This window comes from Microcebus murinus, chromosome 17 (assembly GCF_040939455.1).
Source record: "Microcebus murinus isolate Inina chromosome 17, M.murinus_Inina_mat1.0, whole genome shotgun sequence".
Classification (NCBI taxonomy): domain Eukaryota; kingdom Metazoa; phylum Chordata; class Mammalia; order Primates; family Cheirogaleidae; genus Microcebus; species Microcebus murinus.
This window is the reverse complement of record NC_134120.1, coordinates 54,822,878-54,842,267: the sequence shown is the minus strand read 5'-3', so window position 1 is coordinate 54,842,267 and position 19,390 is coordinate 54,822,878. Positions and strand designations below refer to the sequence as shown.

The 19,390-nt window shown below is 34.7% G+C and overlaps 1 protein-coding gene across 6 annotated transcripts in view; it reads right to left on the bottom strand.

The window, feature by feature from the left end:
* The window catches only part of ANKRD12 (ankyrin repeat domain 12), a 110,621-nt gene that overhangs the window by 67,129 nt on the left and 24,102 nt on the right, over window positions 1–19,390 (bottom strand). For all 6 annotated transcript variants that reach the window (XM_012745996.3, XM_012745999.3, XM_012746003.3 and 3 more), the window contains exons 2-3: window positions 15,974–16,108; window positions 6,717–6,861 (exon numbers count right to left, since the gene is read on the bottom strand). In XM_012745996.3, the coding sequence (XP_012601450.1) occupies window positions 6,717–6,861; window positions 15,974–16,060 (232 nt within the window). In that variant the 5' untranslated portion in view covers window positions 16,061–16,108. The remainder of the gene's footprint in view (window positions 1–6,716; window positions 6,862–15,973; window positions 16,109–19,390) is intronic.

The window sequence follows — 19,390 nt, the reverse complement described above, 5'->3', positions numbered from 1 at the left end:
ATCTCATTTAAAACCAGGGTTAGTTTTCTGTTATGTTTTATTATTGTTTCACAAACAAAATTCACATGTGTCACTAAAAGGTCAAAATTCTCTGAAGTTGATATTATTATATGCACTTTTCCAGAGGAGGAAATTCGAACTCATAAACAAGTCAAATTATTTGGCCAGGGATTGTAGAGGGTTGGGGAGTCAACACTGGTCAGACTACAAAACCTTCAATAATAAACACTATATTTATGATTATCCCTAACATAATAACTTACCCTATTGGGATTATAGACTAGGAGAGATTGAAAGTAAAAGGTAAAAATAAGTCTTAAAGGAAGCTGATGTAGTAGGTATAAAAACTATCTTCTAGATAGCTTCTATAGTGCCACTGGGTCATTGTATATACTGGCTTAATAGTCCACAGGACAAAAATTATGGGAATTCTCTCACAGAATAGGACAATGTGGGATAGACACTGGAATGATATAAGCAAATATTTTTGTAATTTGCTGAAATAAAGTAATTCAAAATGAATACAGTACAATGATGCAGCTACAAAGACACACTGGCATGATTTCAAATTATGCTGTTAATTCCCTCTCACTTTTTTTTTTTTTTTTTAAGAAACAGGGTCTTACTCCATCACCCAGGCTGGAGTGCAGTGGCAAGATCATGACTCTTTGCAGCCTTGAACTCCTGGGCTCAAGTGATCCTTCTACCTCAGCCTCCCAAGTAGCTGGGACTACGAGCACATCCCACCATGTCCAGCTTATTTTTTAATTTTTATAGAGATGGAGTTTTGCTTTGTTGCCCAGGCTGGTCTCCAAATTCTGGCCTCAAGCAATACTCCAAAAGCACTGGGATTATAGATATGAGCCACTGTGCCTGGACCCAAATTTTGTCTAGTCAAGCACTTACTTTTCTATAAAGTTTTTTTCAAAATTAGTTAGTACTAAAAAATTGAGAATTTAGAAAGTTTTAGACATACTAGGGTATCTCAAAATGAACACTTAAGAATCCCTTACACACAGTAGAAAGCATGACTGCTGATTTGGGGGGCCAAGTGGGCCTTTCTTGGATAATGATATGAATACCCCTTTTAAAAAGTAATGACTTATAAAGCAATATATGTCCATTATTTCAAAAATGCAAACCACACAAAAAGTATAAAGAAGAAAGTAACAAATATCCCAACCCGTCAAGTGTTAATATCTGGTGAGCATCATCCCAAGCATCCTTTTAAATATATTTAATATACATAAAGGAACTAGCAGAGACAGAAATAAACTCATATATGAACAGGGAAATAACATATACATGCTATTTTTATTTTTTTCTTTTATTTTTTTGGAGACAGGGTGTTGCTCTGTTGCCTAGGGTAGAGTGCAGTGGCATCATTATAGCTCACTGCAACCTCTAACTCCTGGGCTCAAAGTGATTCTTCTGGCTCAGCCTCCCAAGTAGCTGGGACTGGAGGCACATGCCACTATGCCCAGCTAATTTTTTTTTGGTAGAGATGGGGTCTCACTATGTTGCTCAGGCTACCCCTCAAACTCGTAGGCCCAAGCAATCCTCCTGCTTCGGCCTCCCAAAGTGCTGGAATTACAGGTGTGAGCCACCACACTGGCCTGTATGCTATTTTTAAATAAAAAGCTTTAAAATTAAGTTTATTTTAATCCAACAGAAAAAGAAAAGAAAGGAATTCCTTTTTCTCTATAAAAGATATATACTAAAATATAAACAAAAATATAAATGAGGGAATTTTAAAGAAACATTTTAAAAATAATCATTTTAAGAAAACTATGTATTTCAGTTTAGACAGTATCAGTTAATTCCTTGCTTACAGGGATGATAAGCTGAATAACATTATTAATGCTTCCTCATTAATAGCCAGTCAGGGTTTATAACATTTGCATTTGTTCTGAACCCAAAATACACCCACCAGGTGTAGGCTTAGTTCCTACAGTGACAACAGTCTTTCATATTTAAACAGTCTTATTTTATCTTTCCATATGTGTGTTAATATATGTCATGTGTGTGCATATATTAATACATAGTAATAAATATATAAATTACAATTTTTAATGCAATCAAGCAGTACATAATATTTCATAATCTAGTTTTTCATTTCCAATACCATTAACATCTTCCCATGTTATGTATTCTTCTACAATGTTATTTTCAAGGGTGCAAATCATTATTTCTTCATTAGATTTACCATAATTTAACAAATTCTGTATTACTTAACACTATTTTCCTGATTTTTTTGCTATTATAAACAAAGTTGAGATAAACATCTTTAAAGATGTTTGCTCTCATCAATAATTATTTATATAGAATGCCAAAAAAGGATTAGTCAAATATCAAACTTAGTTTTTTATGTATGTTGTCATATTTAACCTTGAACAAGGTATTCCTATAATTTAGACCAATTAAAGCAAACTCCTGTTTCCAACCCATAACCACTGGGTATAATTTGGACCAATAACAATTTTGTCAATCAACATAAATTATGCTTCTTTGATTACTATTAGCATATGTGTTTATATATTTCTTTATCAACTGTGTTTCTGTTGTTTTGAACTATCTGCTTGTATCTTGTCCATTCTATCATGTCCATTTAGTTTTGAGTTTATCCCCTCAACCTCTTAATCCTGGGAGAATATTACTACCGTGTGAGCACCTTAGTGTTGATTAGTCAGTGCCAATTTGATGGCGAGTACATGTGGAGGCTATTCTTCCGATCTTGTGATACCTCACTTCGGATAATGGGCTCAAGCTCTATCCAGGAAAATATAAGAGGTGCTACATCACTGTCATTTCTTATTATTGAGTAGTATTCCATTGTATACATACACTAAATTTCAATAATCCACTCATGAATTGATAGGCACTTGGGTTGTTGCCACATCCTTGCAATAGTGACTTGTGCTGCTATAAACATTCGGGTGCAGATGTCTTTATTATAGAATGTCTTTTGCTCTTTTGGGTAGATGCCTAATAGTGCTATTGCTGGATCAAATGGTATTTCTATTTTTAGCTCTTTGAGGTATCTCCAAATTCTTTTCCACAGGGGTTGCAGTAACTTGCAGTCCCACCAGTAGTGTAAGAGTGTTCCTGTCTCTCTACATCCTCGCCAGCATTTGCTGTTTGGAGATTTTTTGATAAGAGGCAATCTCATTGGGATTAGGTGATATCTCATTGTGATTTTGATTTGCATTTCTCTAATGATTAGAGATGTGGAGCATTTTTCTAATGTTTGCTGGCCATTATTCTGTCTTCTTTTGAAAAGTTTCTGTTCATTTCCTTTGCCCATTTATTGATGGGGTTGATTTTTTTTCTTGATTTTTTTAAGTTCTAGAGATTCTTGTTATCAGCCCTTATCAGATGTGTAGAGAGCAAATATTTTCTCCCATTTTGTAGGCTGTCTATTCGCTCTAATGATAGTTTCCTTGGCTGTACAAAAGCTTTTTAATTTGATCAGACCCCATTTATTTATTTTTGTTGTTGTTGTGATTGCTTTGGGGTCGTCTTCAAAAATTCTTTGCCTAAGCCAATGTCTGAAACGTCTTCCTAACATCTTCTAGAATTCTTAAGGTTTCATGCCTTAGGTTTAAGTCTGTTATCCATCATGAATTGATTTTTGTGAGAGGTGGGGATCCAGTTTCAATCTTCTGCATGTAGCTATCCCAGTTTTCCCAGCACCATTTATTGAAAAGAGATTCTTTCCCCCAGTGTATATTTTTGTGTTTTGTCAAAGATTAGATTACCATATGCAAATGGTTTCATCTCTGGATTCTCAGTCCTGTTCCAAAGGTCTATGTCTCTGTTCTTGTGCCAATACCACGCTGTTTTAATTACTGTAGCCTTGTAATACAGCTTAAAGTCTGGTACGCTGATATTTCCCAGTTCGTTCTTTTTACTTAAGATTGCTTTGGCTATACGAGGTCTTCTCTGGTTCCATACAAAGCGTAGTTGTATTCTTTTCACATTTAAGAGATCTTTAATACTACACACATTAGGATAAGGGTTTTGATATATGTTGTAAATATTCCCTCCCCTTTACATCTTTATCTTCATTCACAGTTTCAGCTAACAGTTTAAAATACAGCACACTCCATTAAAAAGATCAATGTCAAACATGGAGTTTGATGCTATACTTATCTTTCATACAGAAAATATCACTTAATTGTACTCTGGAGTCTAGTTTTTTAATCATTAAAAATAAAAGACAACTGGATTGTAAATAACACATTTTGCTTTGAGCCTAGGGAAATTCTTCTTAATGTTTTTACTGTGTATGGTATGTAAAACCAAAGTCTTCATCTATTATTTACTAAAATTTATAAATTCAGCCTACCAAAAATATAAATACAGTTGACCCCTGAGCAACATGGGTTTAAACTCCATAGGTCTACTTATAGGTTGGCCTCTGCCACCTCTGAGACAGCAAGACCAAATCCTTCTTCTCCTCAGCCTACTCTAGGTGAAGACAATGATGAAAACCTTTACAATGATCCTCTCTACTTTTTTTGGAGACAGAGTCTCACTCCGTTGCCCAGGCTAGAGTGCCATGGTGTCAGCCTAGCTCACAGCAACCTCAAACACCTGGCTCAAGAGATCCTCCTGCCTCAGCCTCCATGCCTGGCATATTTTTTCTATTTTAATTGCCTGGCTAATTTTTTCTCTTTTTGGTAGAGGTAGGGTCTCGCTCTTGCTTAGGCTAGTCTCAAACTCCGGAGCTCAAGTGATCCTCTTGCCTTGGTCTCTCTGAGTGCTAGGATTACAGGCATGAGCCATCCCGCACAGCCCACTTCTAAGAACTTAATGAACAATAAATACATTTTCTCTTCCACATCATTTTTAATAACATTTTCTTTTCTCTAGCTTACTTTATTATAAGAATACAATATATATTAATACATATTACATATAAAATGTGTGTTAACTGACTTTATGTTATCAGTAAGGCTGCCAGTCAACAGTAGGCTATCAGTAGTTAACTTTTTGAGGACTCAAAAGGTATACACAGATTGTTTTACTGTGGGGGGGGGGGAAGGTTGGTGTTCCAAGCCTCATGCTGTTCAAGAGTCAACTATGTATGTTTTAAATCCATCAAAATTTTGTTTGGTGACAGCATGTAACTTCTCAAAAGCAAGAATAAACTGGGGGATGGGCACACTTGTAGCTCTGACTTGGGCAGTACAAAGGCAATATATGTAACCTAAATCTTTGTACCCCTGTAATATTCTGAAATTTTAAAAAGTATATAACTCAATTATTAAAATATGAAGTAGATATTTATTTAGTGCCTAAAGTATGTGTCTTCCTAAGTAACATTTTCTACTTTATTTTACTCTAAGAAAAGACAAATAATCCATTTGATGTAATAAAAATTCTCATGCAAAGTTTATTATTTTCAAATCTTATTTGTTCCTAAGAAAATGCTAACACTTTGAATTTATCAAAATCCCTTCTTTAAACTACTATTAGAAATATCACTATCATTGGAAAACAAAACACAATGTAAATAATTTAAAAATGACTAGCAAAGGGACTTCTAAGAAGAATATCTGAAAAGAGTTAAATCTTAAATAGACATCTAAAGGCACATAAGCATCTTCTTCTTAGCTAAGTGATCCAGTAATAGCTTGAGAATATATTATTGCTTAAGGATAAAGAGAGCCATGCTTTAGAAAACAAAAAAAATCTGAATCTCTAGAATAATCCAGTGTAGCTTAAAATGAACAAAGCACATAATTTCTTACTTTCAGAAAGAACCTTCAAAGTTTAAAAATGTCATGAGTGTTTAAGAACAACTTCTAATTCAAGCTAAGAGAGACAGCAAAATACACAAAAAGAAACCTACCTACTAAAAATGTATACTATCACAAATTAAGTATATATTTTCTAAAGCTAGGTTAGCATAGGGTGTTTCAAAAATCTTTAGGGTATTTTCAGTTTCCAGAGTCAAGATCATTTCTATATTGATAAATAAAATGCCTAGAGAGATATAAGTAGGATATAGTCTCTGTAAATAAACTCAGAATGGAACACTTTCTATGAGTGAAGGGAAAGCAGTCTTAAGAACAATTCATTATTAATTATTTCTTGCAAAGAATATAACAAACATTCAAGTTTACATTAGTTTCAAGAAGTTCAGGGTTAACACATACCTTGGTAATTTATTAGACAGCAGTAATAAAGTTCTAATTAAGAATAACTGGGATTGACTGATCTCAAGTATAAATTTCTGGTATATAAGAGTTTTGAGAAACAAAAATACTATGACTAGTACTTAGGCAGTTGGACTTAATTTTTTTGTGTGTGGCACATATTTCTAATTCATTTCGGAATCCAAAATGGCTAAACTTCTTTGGTGTATCCAATAACATATTGGCAAAAACTCAACAACTTTTTCTCAAATTTACCATATCCTAATGTTTATCACTGAGCAAATTCTTATCATTTGAATGCTTCCCAAAAAATTAAGTTCTGAAAGTGGTAAGAGATATAAACATTAAAAGAGTAAGGGAAATAGCAAATTATTTTTATCTGTGGTTAGAAATCACATTTGGATGACAAATAGATGAATTTCTGCCCCAAAATGATAAATCTGAAGTACAAATATTTCTCTATAAACTGCATGTGATGTCAAGAGGAATGCTGCAGGAGAGGAAAATCACAGTAAAATAATTAAGATTTTACCAAAAACCAAATTATTCTACCTGTGTCAGAATCTCGTTCCTCATTTCTTGATGGGCTAATGGAAAAAGGAAGTTTACGTTTCATAGATTTCTCTTTCATCTCCTTTCCCACATCACTTCGGTCAATTTTTGGAGTTTTGCTGTAGGATGCAATCTTGTCTTTACTCTATTAAAAAAATCAAATATGAATAAAGTTATATATCACCCCTCTTTATTCAGGAAAATTTCAAACATATACAAAAGTAGAGCGAGGATATTTCAAGTCATCACTGCATTCAATGTACTCAAGACCCAGCTTCAACAATTACCTTTTTTCTAACTTGTTTCATATTCCGCCACTTTCACTTACAGAATTTTCAAATAACAAAGTAAAATATCTCCAATATAACAGAAACACATGTCTAAGTATAATCTTGATGTATCACTAATAAATATATAAATCTGAAAAGGCAACTCTGAACTGAATTAAATTGTTTTATTTAAAAAATATAATCATCTATATCAGTTTTCAAATTATCTCTGGACTAATAGTATCGGCATAACCCAGGAACTTATTAGAAATGCAAATTCTCAGGCTCTATCTCAAACCTACCGAATCAAAACCTCTGAGGGTAGGGCCTAGTGATCTAACAGTCCTTCCAGTTGATTTCAATGCATGCTAAACTTTGAAAACCACTGCTCTTTATCAATAAAGAAATAAATATACATGATCTCAGGAACCAAAGGATAATCTAACTAGTTCAGTAAAAGATTACAACTCCATTTCTTAAACCAGAGAAATAAGGATATATTTTGTCTTCAGCTTAGAAAATGGACAATATATCAGATGAAAATATTATGTACCCACCCAGTCAGGTGAAGTAGCCTATAACTATTATAAAGTTCACTCTTGTAGTCCAACATCCAAATTGATATAGCACATTTAAAATTGGGGTGTGACAACTCCTTTGTAAAAAACATATGCTTGATACTGAGAACCAACCCACATTATACTTGAGCAAGAGAGCTTAAAAGACCATTCCTCAAGCTGTGATAATAAATGGTATTTAGCACAATGGTAGAGAGTCTCAGAAGCAATTAGATTTAGACTATAAAAGATACTTGTTTTCAACCAAAGATGAATTGAAAAATAAAGAAAAGAGAGGAGGAAGAAGAGAAAGACAAAATTAAAATGCTGAATTTTTTTAAGAAGTAGACTATCGGGCCAGGCATGGTGGCTTATGCCTGTAATCCTAGCACTCTGGGAGGCCAAGGCGGGAGGATCACTTGAGCTCAGGTGCTTGAGACCAGCCTGAGCAAGAGTGAGTCCCCATCACTACAAAAAACAGAAAAATTAGCCAGATGTAGTGGCACATGCCTGCAGCCCCAGCAACTCGGGAGGCTGATGAAGGAGGATCGCTTGAGCCCAGGAGTTAGAGGTTGCGGTGAACTACGGATACCACTGTACTCTAGCTGGGGTGACAGAATGAGACTGTCTCCAAAAAAAGTAGACTACCAATAAAACTGAAAAGTGATTCTAAAAGAAGTGAATTAAACTTTTGGTGAATCTAATTACGAAAACGAGAGAGAAGAGAGTAAAGACTGGGACTGAGCCTGAATACAACTCCAGAAGGGATGTTATTAAGAAGTTACAAAAGAATACTACATTTTTATGCCATTAAAAAAACATAAAGGCTAGAAAAATGAATAATTTTCTTGGAAAACACACATTTCTAAAAATTGGCTCATGAAAGGAAGAGAAAACCTGAATAGACCAATGACCATAGAAAACAAATCCATAGAAGATTTTATATTTAAAAAGGCACCTACCCCAGATTTTACAATAGACTTTTAACAAAAAATTCAAAAAACAGATATTTCCCATTTCATATGAACAATTCTATAGAAATATGTAGAAGATTAAAAGCTACCCTATCTATTTTATAAGTCTAAAATAAAACTGATATTAAAGGAGCACAAGACAGAGAATTGTTTGCTTACAAGGTTGTTTTAAAATGTAGGTCTTATTGTTATTCAAGTATGGTGAGGCCAACAAATCAGGACATTACTGCCATTGAAAACACAGTTTATTACAGTTGCCAAAGGTGAGGGAGGGGCATGCCATGCCACACCAAAACACGTGGGGAAGCACTAGGGTTGGTTAGAAGGTAGAGGGAGGACGAAATGTGAGCAAGAGCTTTTATCATGGTTTCCACAGGAAAGAAAGGGTAAGGCAGGATATAGTCTTAGGACTTACTAGCTTGAATAATTTGAGCAGGCTCTAGGGTATAGGGGCTATTTCTCTAATTGTCTGGGATCTAGTTCTGGAGTGATTAGAGGAGGAGGATAGTGGCCCAGAGCATGAGTGGTAGACAAAGTTGGTGGCTTAGATGTGGACTCTGGAATGATTGGTCTGCATATAAAAGGTGTTCTCACAAATGAGTTGTTTACTATCTCTAGGAGCGATAGTCTCTCAAGGGTCAGAAAGGCCCAGATGTCAAAGCATCAGAAATTCAGAAAATAAAAAATTAGCCAAGCATGGTAGTGCACGCTTGTAGTTCCAGCTACTTGGGAAGCTGAGGCCGAGGCAGGAGGATCACTTGAGCCTGGGAGTTTGAGCTTGCAGAGAGCTATGGTGACACCACTGTACTCTAGCCTGGAACTCAAAAAAATAAAATACAGAAAATAAAAAGCCATGATTAATACAGAAGTTAACCAACAAAACTCCAGTAACTTGTCTTAGAAAATGAATCACTGTTACAAATAAAAGCTCTAAGAAAAACATGAAGATGTCACTTCTCCCTTGCCAACTGTGTAAGTAAAGATTCTGTGCCATAAAATCAGTTAAAAGAAACCAACTTGACACTATGTTAAATGAAAAATATTCACAAGAATGTATCCACTATGTTCTCTTGTGCAATATGATGATTAGTGCGACTATTCATAACTGCTCCCAAACTCTGTAAAATAAAATGGTTACTTGTAAATATTATCTGAACAAATAATTTTAGTGAGATTCTTAACACTTTAAAAATTATTTTCGGATCTGGGAAAAATAACTTTCAAAAGAAATATTTCATTTTGATTGTCTTGAGATTTCTGAATTACCAAATGGTAGAAATACTCTCAGGACAGCATCAGTAGCACATCATTCTTCCCTATCTATGACATTAAAAAGTCTATAACTCTGTTGGGTTTATTATTTTAAAATATTTTTAGGTCTTTTTCATTTAACGTTATTTTTTCAAGAACCTGCAACAGCAGCCATACATGATAATGAAAACATCAATGACAAGAGTGACCTTCTATCACTGCTGCTATTAAATAATGTATTAATACTTCACCATCTCAGTAAGATAGAAAAAAGAAATAACACACGAATATTTACCTAGAAAATAAAAAAGAATATATATATAAGTACATAAATATAAATAGAAAACTCTTCAAAGATACACTTGGAGATACGGTGGGTTTTGATTCCAGACCACCATGATAAAGCAATATAGTAATAAAGTGAATCAAACAAAATTTCTGGCATCCCAGTACATATTAAAGTTACGTTTCTACTATATGGTAGTCTATTAAGTGTGAAATAGCGTTACATCTAGAATATACATATCTTAATTTAAAAATACTTTATTGCTAAAATATGCTAAAGATCATCTGAGCCTTCAGTGAGTTCCTCAATGCAGAACTTCTACTAACTTTCAATTTGTGAAGGGCACAATAAAATGATTATACCTGTAAACCACAATGTTAATAACTATCTGTGGGTGATGGCATTACAGGGGTGTTGGGAGATAATTCTCCACATCCCTCTTACATGTCTGTACATTTTGCAAGCAGAGCACTAATTTCCTCTGTTCTGAACTGTCTTTTCCAGGATACTTGTATAAAAAACAGCCTTGGAGGATAGAGTGTTTCCCTTAGGAGGAAAGGGCAGGTCTGTTCACTGTCCAGGATAAAATGTCTAAAATGGCAAAGGTCAGGTAGACTTACTGTCCATCATAAAAGATTTGGGATTACTCTCCTATAATGCAACCCACTGCATATGCAGCTGTCACCTGGCCCTCTTTACATCCCCCCTTGTGAGAAATGAGGCTCGAAACAGACATGAAGGCTCATACTCTGGCTACTGTAATTGCTATGTGTAATAGGCATTGCTTTATCTCTGACCCAGGAGTCTTGTGTCTTCTGCCAGCATCTGTGAAACTGATTAGTTTGCAAGTAGGGTAAAATCTCAGATCCTTCATAATTTTGACAAGGTAATTTCAATTTTCACTACTCTTAGATGTATTTTCTAATTTTTTCTACAATGAACATGTATTAAATTTCTTGGACAATAAAAGAAAAAATTTATCAGTAATCATTTCGATAGGAAATAATAAATGGCTGAATTACATTGATGATGAAAAGGATACAACAAAACTATTCAGGACCAGGTACGGTGGCTCACGCCTGTAATCCTAGCACTCTGGGAGGCTGAGGTGGGAGGACTGCTCAAGGTCAGGAGTTCGAAACTAGCCTGAGCAAGAGCGAGACCCCATCTCTATTAAAAATAGAAAGAAATTAATTGGCAAACTAAAAATATATATAGAAAAAATTAGCTGGGCATGGTGGCACATGCCTGTAGTCCCAGTTACTCGGGAGGCTGAGGCAGAAGGATTGCTTGAGCCCAGGAATTTGAGGTTGCTGTGAGCTAGGCTGATGCCACGGTGCTCTAGCCCGGGCAACAGAGTGAGAGACTCTGTCTCAAAAAAAAAAAAAAACAACAAAACTATTCAGAAGGTTAAAATTACTAACACCCACTCTCACACTTTATGAATTTAACCCAAATTCCAGGTTATCATATTAGGTTTTACAAAAGATTCTGTTTTGCCAATTATATATACTGATTTACAGCTAAAAGCAGTAGTGGAGAAATTTCTAGACTAAACTAAAACCAAAGGGGAGAAAAGACCACAGATTAGCAGTGAAGGGGTAAGATTAGCAGTGAAGGGGTAAAACAGTTGAAGAATTGTGAGGACATGTGCCTGATCAAACTAACTAGTGTGATATTTAATGAGATAATGAAAATAACTATTAAAAAAGTAAATTGCTATAGAATGTAATTATTATTTGAATTATCCTCTATTTAAGAAGTTAAATTTTGGTTTAGGTTAATTTAAACAAAAAAATTTTTTTTAAGAGACAGGATCTTGCTATGTTGCCCAGGCTAGTCTGGAACTCTTGAGCTCAAGTGATCCTCTTGCCTCAGCCTCCCAACTAGCTGGGACTATAGGTACTATACCCACATGTGGCACAGGTTATTTTATTAATTTAGGATCTCATAACAGTAATATTCTGTCATACTAAACTGTAAATAACGTCTCTAATTTATATAGTAACTGTATATTCATTTCTAAATATTTTATGGGAAAAAGCTCAGCAGAGCCCAGAAGCTGGCTTCAAAAGCCAATCATTAAGAAAAGACAATTAAAAGAATATGAATTGCAAATATGCAAATGAATAATATGGTCATACCTTCTCTCACCCCTCTCCTCCTAATTTCTTCACTTTGTCTTAAACAGCAGCAACATGGTCTATAAGTAGGAACTTTGGAATGGAAATTATGGACCTTCCTTTCTTAAGGTACAAATAAGCAGTGAAATAATCATTTAAAAACTGAGGGAAATACTTCTAAGAACAGTTTTAGATGTCAAGTTGCTCTGAAATCCCAAAGCATGACATTAAGTACCATGCACATTGCCTTAGAAAAGCTCTTGATTACTATCCAAATATGATCTTGAAAAAATATAGTCTGGCTAAATAGAGATTGAGAATAGTTAAATCTAGCCCTTTATGTAAGCCAAAAGTTAATAAAATAAGGAATAGTCTGTATTTATTCTTCCTATTTTATAAATCTAATGATTAACAAGTATTCTTAACTTACCTAAGGAATGTTTTTAATAGAAATATTCTAGTAGAAAGTGTTTGCTTTTTCCTACACTTTTAAGAAATCATACTTTTATGATTTATTGAGTGACGGCTTTCAAAAGATACATACAAAGTACCTAGGAAAAATAAAAGCTTCAACGAGTTTTGCCTTATAAATTCAAACCCAAAGCAACCCAGATGAATTTTCACTATAAACATTTAGAAATAGAAGTTCTAACGCTTTCCTCAAATCTAACATTGTATTGTTCCCACAACTCCACTGAAACTACTGTTACCAAGGTCATCTAAGGTGTCTCAATGGCCTCATCTGTCCTATTAATCTCTCTGTGACATTTGGCACCACAGATTCTCTCCTCCCTGAGGCCCTCTTCTCTGTGGAACCTCCCTTGGTTCTCTCTAGGTACTTCTCTTTCCCTGTCACTTGGCTTCTCTTAAAATATCTGAATTCCTCAGAATATAGTCTCCACCATTCTTGCCCCACTCTCTTTGGTAACATCTCCATGTCCATAGCTTACTTTTCTACAAAACCCTTATGTATTTATTTCCAATCACACTTCTGTTTTGAATTCTTAAACTCATACCTAACTGTCTACTTAACACTTCTCCTTGGATATCCCAATGGCCAAAACTCAATTCAGCAAGTACAAACCAAACTAATTCTTCAGACAACTTGTTCTTTCTCCTGAATTCTCTCTCAGGGAATAGTCCAATCATTAACCTAGACATTGAAAACAGAAACCTCACAGTAGACTCAGATTACTTTTTATCCATATACAAGGTTAATTTATTCAACATTTTTAAATCTTACTTCTCTCCATCCCCAAAGCCACTGCCCATATTTCCTCTTGTTGGGATTTTTAAAAATAGCACTCTAAGTGGTCTCTTCTATGGCCCCTCCCTTCTATCTCACTGACCACAGAATAAATTCCAAAACCCTTGGCAAGGCACACAAGGCCATAATGAACTGGCCCCTGTTTAATGCTATAGCTAATCTCCTATCCTCCATAGGCTACATCCCAACTCAGTATGCACTACTGCAACAGATTCATGTTTGTTTATTTGTTGCTTTTGCTTAGACTACCCTTTACTTTCACTTTCCTAATGGTTGTAAATACTTATTCTTTCAGAATCCAGATTAAGTATCTATTTCACACACTGGGAGGCCAATGCCGTTTGAGCTCAGGAGTTCAAGACCAGACTGAACAAGAGTGCAACCTCTTGTCTACTAAAAATACAAAGAAATTAGCTGGACAACTAAAAATATATAGAAAAAAATTAGCTGGGCATGGTGGTGCATGCCTCTAGTCCCAGCTACTCGGGAGGCTAAGGCAGAAGGATTGCTTGAGCCCAGGATGAGGTTGCTGTGGTGAGCTACCGTGTTTCCCCCAAAATAAGACCTACCCATTAAATAAGCCCTAACTGGATTTCTAAGCATTTGTGCAATATAAGCCCTACCTTGAAAATAAGACCTAGTGATGTGCAGCATATCTGCACAACCCATGCATTTTGTCAGGGAGTGGTAAAGAAGATGAGCAGCCCTTCTCATCTGCTCCATGAGAGCTCTATTGCTTGACATAAGAAATTGGGCCCAATGGTTCTAAAGGAAACAGAGTTGCAAGAAATTCAGGATGGAATTCGGGATTTGAGAGTTATGATGATGTTCCAGACGACGACGACTTAACTCTATTTGAATAAATGTAGATTGTTGTACTGTACTTAAAAAAAATAACATCTACTAGAAATAAGCCCTAGGGTGTCTTCTTGAGGAAAAATAAATATAAGACCCTGTCTTATTTTCGGGGAAACATGGTAGGCACTCTAGCCCAGGCAACGGAGTGAGACTGTCTCAAAAAAACAAAACAAAACAAAAAAACCCAAAGTATCTATTTCACTTTGAGGCCATCCCTGAACCGCTAAGAAGCACTGATTGCTTCTCTTTTTTCTTCCTGTACACTCAACAGTTTCATTAATGTGCTTATTACACTGGTACAGAAGTTCTCAAATTATGTTCCCTGAGATCATGTGAGGGAATCTGCAAGGTCAGTATGCTCATAATGATATATCATAAGATATTATTTGTAACTTTCTCTTTCTCTAAAAGTGTATACTGGGATGAAAATGTTCTGAAATCAATTGCAGTTATGATTGTACAATTCTGTAAATACATTAAAAACTACTGAATAGCACTGAAAAAAATAAAATACTTTTGAAAAATTTAACAATAGAAGTGCAAGACTTGTATGCTGGAAGCTACAAAGAATTGCTGAGGGAAACTGAAGAATAAATAAATGGAGAGATATTCCATGTTCATGGATTGGAATACAATATCAAGATGGCAATACTACTCAAAATGATCTACAGATTCAAGGTACAGACTCAATAAAATTCCTATCAAAAGCCCAGGAGGATATTTTTGTAGTAACTACAAGCTGATCCTAAAATTCCCAATTTTGAAAAGAACAGTTTGAAAATGTGCACTTCTTGGTTTTGAAAGCAGATTTAGGGAGTTGGGGTGGGAGTGAGGACTGACTACAAATGGACAAGAATCTTTTTAGTGACAGAAATGTTCTAAAACTAGATTGTGACAATGGTTTCACAACTGTATTAGCTAAAAACTAGAAACATCTCAGATAACCTTCAGCAAGAAAAAGGCTTAAAAAAAGACTTCAAAAAAGTAAACAAAAGGGAAAATTTTAAACATAATGTATAAAACTAACTATATATGGAAAGACTAGGGATAGTGAGGCCATTGCTGAAATCCAAATGAAGGTTCTAAAGGTTTAAATTACATAGGAATGAAGAAAGATACAAAAAGAGAATCACAGGTTGTTGGGGATGACTAATAATAACAAAAACTGTTAACCTTTACTGAGCACTTACTATATACCAGGTATTGGATTAAGTACAATTATGCCATTTTACTGTCACAACAATTCTATTCTAGAAGGCATATGTCCTCTACTGCAGAGAAAGAGACACTGAGGTTAGAGAAGTTATATAAATGTATCCAAGGTTACAGACCTGAAAAATGGAACATCTACTGTGTATGTTTTGTCATTGAGGGTCAGGGAGTAGGGGAAGAAATGTCAAATGACTGTGAGGTTTTGGGTCGCCCCCATGATTATATCTTATAGAATTGTGCAATCTTAGTAATTTTTACTTAGCAACTGTGTTTACTTTAGGCAATGAAAAACAATCATATCCCCAGGAATTCAATTTATTTCTAAAGGGCTTAGATAAATGGTTTGAATTTATCTGGCATCCATACTGCTTTTTATTTTGTGAGAAATTACAAAAATACTTAATTGGGAATCTTATTCCAGTTTAAAGGGAGTCAACAAATCTTCAGTATAATCATATACCTTTCTTCCATATGGTTTCTCTACCATATTGCTGTCACTGTCAGAATTTTCACTCTGAATTGGTTTTGTGAACCCAGATTTGGGCATTTTATAGCTGTTCAGCTAGCTTCTTTTATCAGTCTTCTCATCCTGGATCTGTAAAGAATGGACATATAAGGGTTATTTGTATACATATACAATAAAAACTACTTAAAGTTAATGTACCACAATTAGTGCAATTTGTTCTCTCTCTGTCTCTATTATAAGTCATTTTCTCAGAGAGGCTATCCTAACCTAAAATAAGTTTTCACTTAACAATTTGAGTTTCTAGTTCTCTTGTTCAAACTGACTCAGCTCGTTGCTGAAAAGAAGAAAAGAATTACTTTTATGTATTTCTTCCCACCTTCTCTAGACTAGTAATTATCTCTAGCTTTCTGGGTATCCAAAAGCAGTAGAAGTGGAAGCAGTGGCAGCAGTTTTCTCTTTTGAGAACGAACCCAGAGTGGGAGCTCCTAACAGATTCCCTGGTAGTTCTATGTTGGTCTAGAAGTCATTTCTGAAGACCCAACCAAGAACTTGTTAGGTTTGAATATTAATTTTACAACATCTAACTCCCTATATTAAACCCTTCCTACTTAAAATCTCTGCAGTATTTTCCTTCACTGAACATCCCCAGGCATTTAGTCACTTTATCAACCTATTCATTGATATAATACTCATATTGTACTGTAATTGTCACTATATGCATTATTTTCTTTCCAATTTGTTCAGCCTTCCTTCTCCTAGTTTGCAAGCTGACTTAAGCGGTCAAGGACTTTCCCAGGCGTTTATGATTACAATAAGCTCATGCTTGAGAGATTCAGAAAAAAATTCCAAGATGGAGCTTTAGATATAAAGGAGGAAATTACGAGGCTAGACCTATGCTGTTACCTAACGACTATTAACCACGTGTGGCTATTTAAATTTAAACAAATTAAATCAAATACAATTAAAGTAGCTACTGTACTATACAGTGCAGACGTACATTTATAGCATAACAGAAAGCTCTAGTACACAGCATTGAGCTAGACTGAAGCTGCTGGCCAAGGGCTGCATTACTTGGGCATTATAAGCATAATGACAGCTTGTTTTGAACTCTTTCATGCTATAAATTTCCTATAAATGGATATCACAGGTCTAAGTAAGCTGTTATTCTAGTATCTGTGTGAATTATTAAAACTCAGACACCTTGAACAGTGTATTAGTAAAATCTGCCATGCTCTTCAAAGTATTCTACTAGTGCTTTAAATGTTTGGTTTTGACAGAAATAAAACCAAAAATCCTTTAAATGAATTGAGCTAATTTATAGATTAGCAAAACTACATTAATCTGGATATAGCAAAAAACTAGCAAAGTTCAAATAATTCAAATCTTTCATTTTATAGAAGAGGAAACAGACTTGAAAGAAATTAAGAAACTTTTTTGACATCATACGCAAGAGGCAAAGTTTACCTTGGGACCATTCACCTGCTTCAACTAGCACCATATAAGCAGAATCATTTAAACAAAGCACTTGTCCTCAAAACTAGCCATGTATACAGCTTGCAGAGTTAAAGTTACAAGTCACATAAAAACCAAACTGAATCAAACACAAAAGTTAGGCCAGGCGCGGTGGCTCATGCCAATAATCCTAGCACTCTGGGTGGCAGAGGTGGGCGGATTGCTCAAGGTCAAGAGTTCAAAACCAGTCTGAGCAAGAGCGAGACCCTGTCTCTACTATAAATACAAAGAAATTAATTGGCCAACTAATATATATAGAAAAAATTAGCTGGGCATGGTGGCGCATGCCTGTAGTCCCAGCTACTCAGGAGGCTGAGACAGAAGGATTGCTTGAGCCCAGGAGTTTGAGGTTGCTGTGAGCTACAATGACGCCATGGCACTCACTCTAGCCTGGGCAACAAAGTGAGACTCTGTCTCAAAAAAAAAAAAAAAAAAAAAAGAAAGCAAAAGTGAACTGTATGATATCTATCTACATACATCAGCCTAAGTGAGATTACGAAGATCAAACACTATTTCCTTTGTAGATAAAGCAAAGCAAGTCATGAATATTCTGGGGGAAAACTCTACAGGGAAATATTACGTTAAATAGATCATAAGTTAGGAAAAGCTGACACTTTTCAATGACTTTATTTAGAAAACATTCAGCACTAACATAACAAAAATCACAATTAGAATCCCCAAATACTACTTCAATTAACAAATATTAAGCATTTAGTTATTCTGTGTCCAAGATGTGTAATCACTAGAGCAATGACTATATAAACTATAAAGGAAATAATCAAAATCACACTAGATAATTAAAATGGAATATTTAAAAATGTACAAGTACCCCAATAGAAAGCAGGAAAAGAAAAATTGAGGAATGAAATAAACAGAACAAAAAACAAATAATAAAATGACAGATCTAATCCAAATGTATTAATAATTATATAAAGTGCAAATGGTTTAAACATACCAAAAGACAGAGATTGCCAGGAAGAAAAAAAATAAGAAATTCACTTCAAATATAATAATAGGTAGGTTTTCTATTGCCTTCTTATGCAGTGAACAAAAGAGAATATTTTAATGAATAAGAGTCAAGATTGCTTTAAAAATTTTAAAAAAAGAGAAAAGAATTAAAGAATACTAAAATAAAAACCACAAATAATAGGTAGGTTAAAATAAAAGACTGGAAAGAGTTGTCATGCAAGCCCTAATCAAAATAAAGCCTGAGTGGCTATGTTAATACAAATGAAACAGACCTCAGAGCAAAGAGGGACAGTTCATACTACATATTAATAAAAGGGTCAATTGATTAAGGAGACATACCAATTCTAAATACGCATGCAACCAACAACAGAGCTTCAAAATACATGAAACAAAAACTGACAGAACAGACAAAACAGATTAAATCCATAATTACAGTTGGAGGCAGTCTCTCATAAAGACGGAGAAGCAGCAAGGCCATACAAGAACTGAAAAATGCCATCAATTGATTACATCTAATTGACATTTACAGAAAAATCTACTCAACAACAGCAGAATACTCATTCTTTTCAAAAGCACACAGGATAGTCTCCAAGATAGGCCACATCCTGGGTCATAAAACAAATTTTAACAAGTTTAAAATAATTAAAACCATACAAAATTCACTCTCAGACAATAAAGAAACTAAAACAGTCAATTATAGAAAGATAACAAGAGTATCTCGAAACTAAAAAAAAAAATGTCAAACTGAAAACTAGTTCTTTAAAAGGATCAACAAAATTGATAAATCTCTAGCTATACCAATTAGAAACAAAGGAGGAGACCTACGTTATCAATATGATCAATGAAAAAGGAATATCTCAAGAGATCCCATAAACACATAAAAGACAATAGGGGACTATTATGAACTTTATGCAAATAAATTCAACAAAT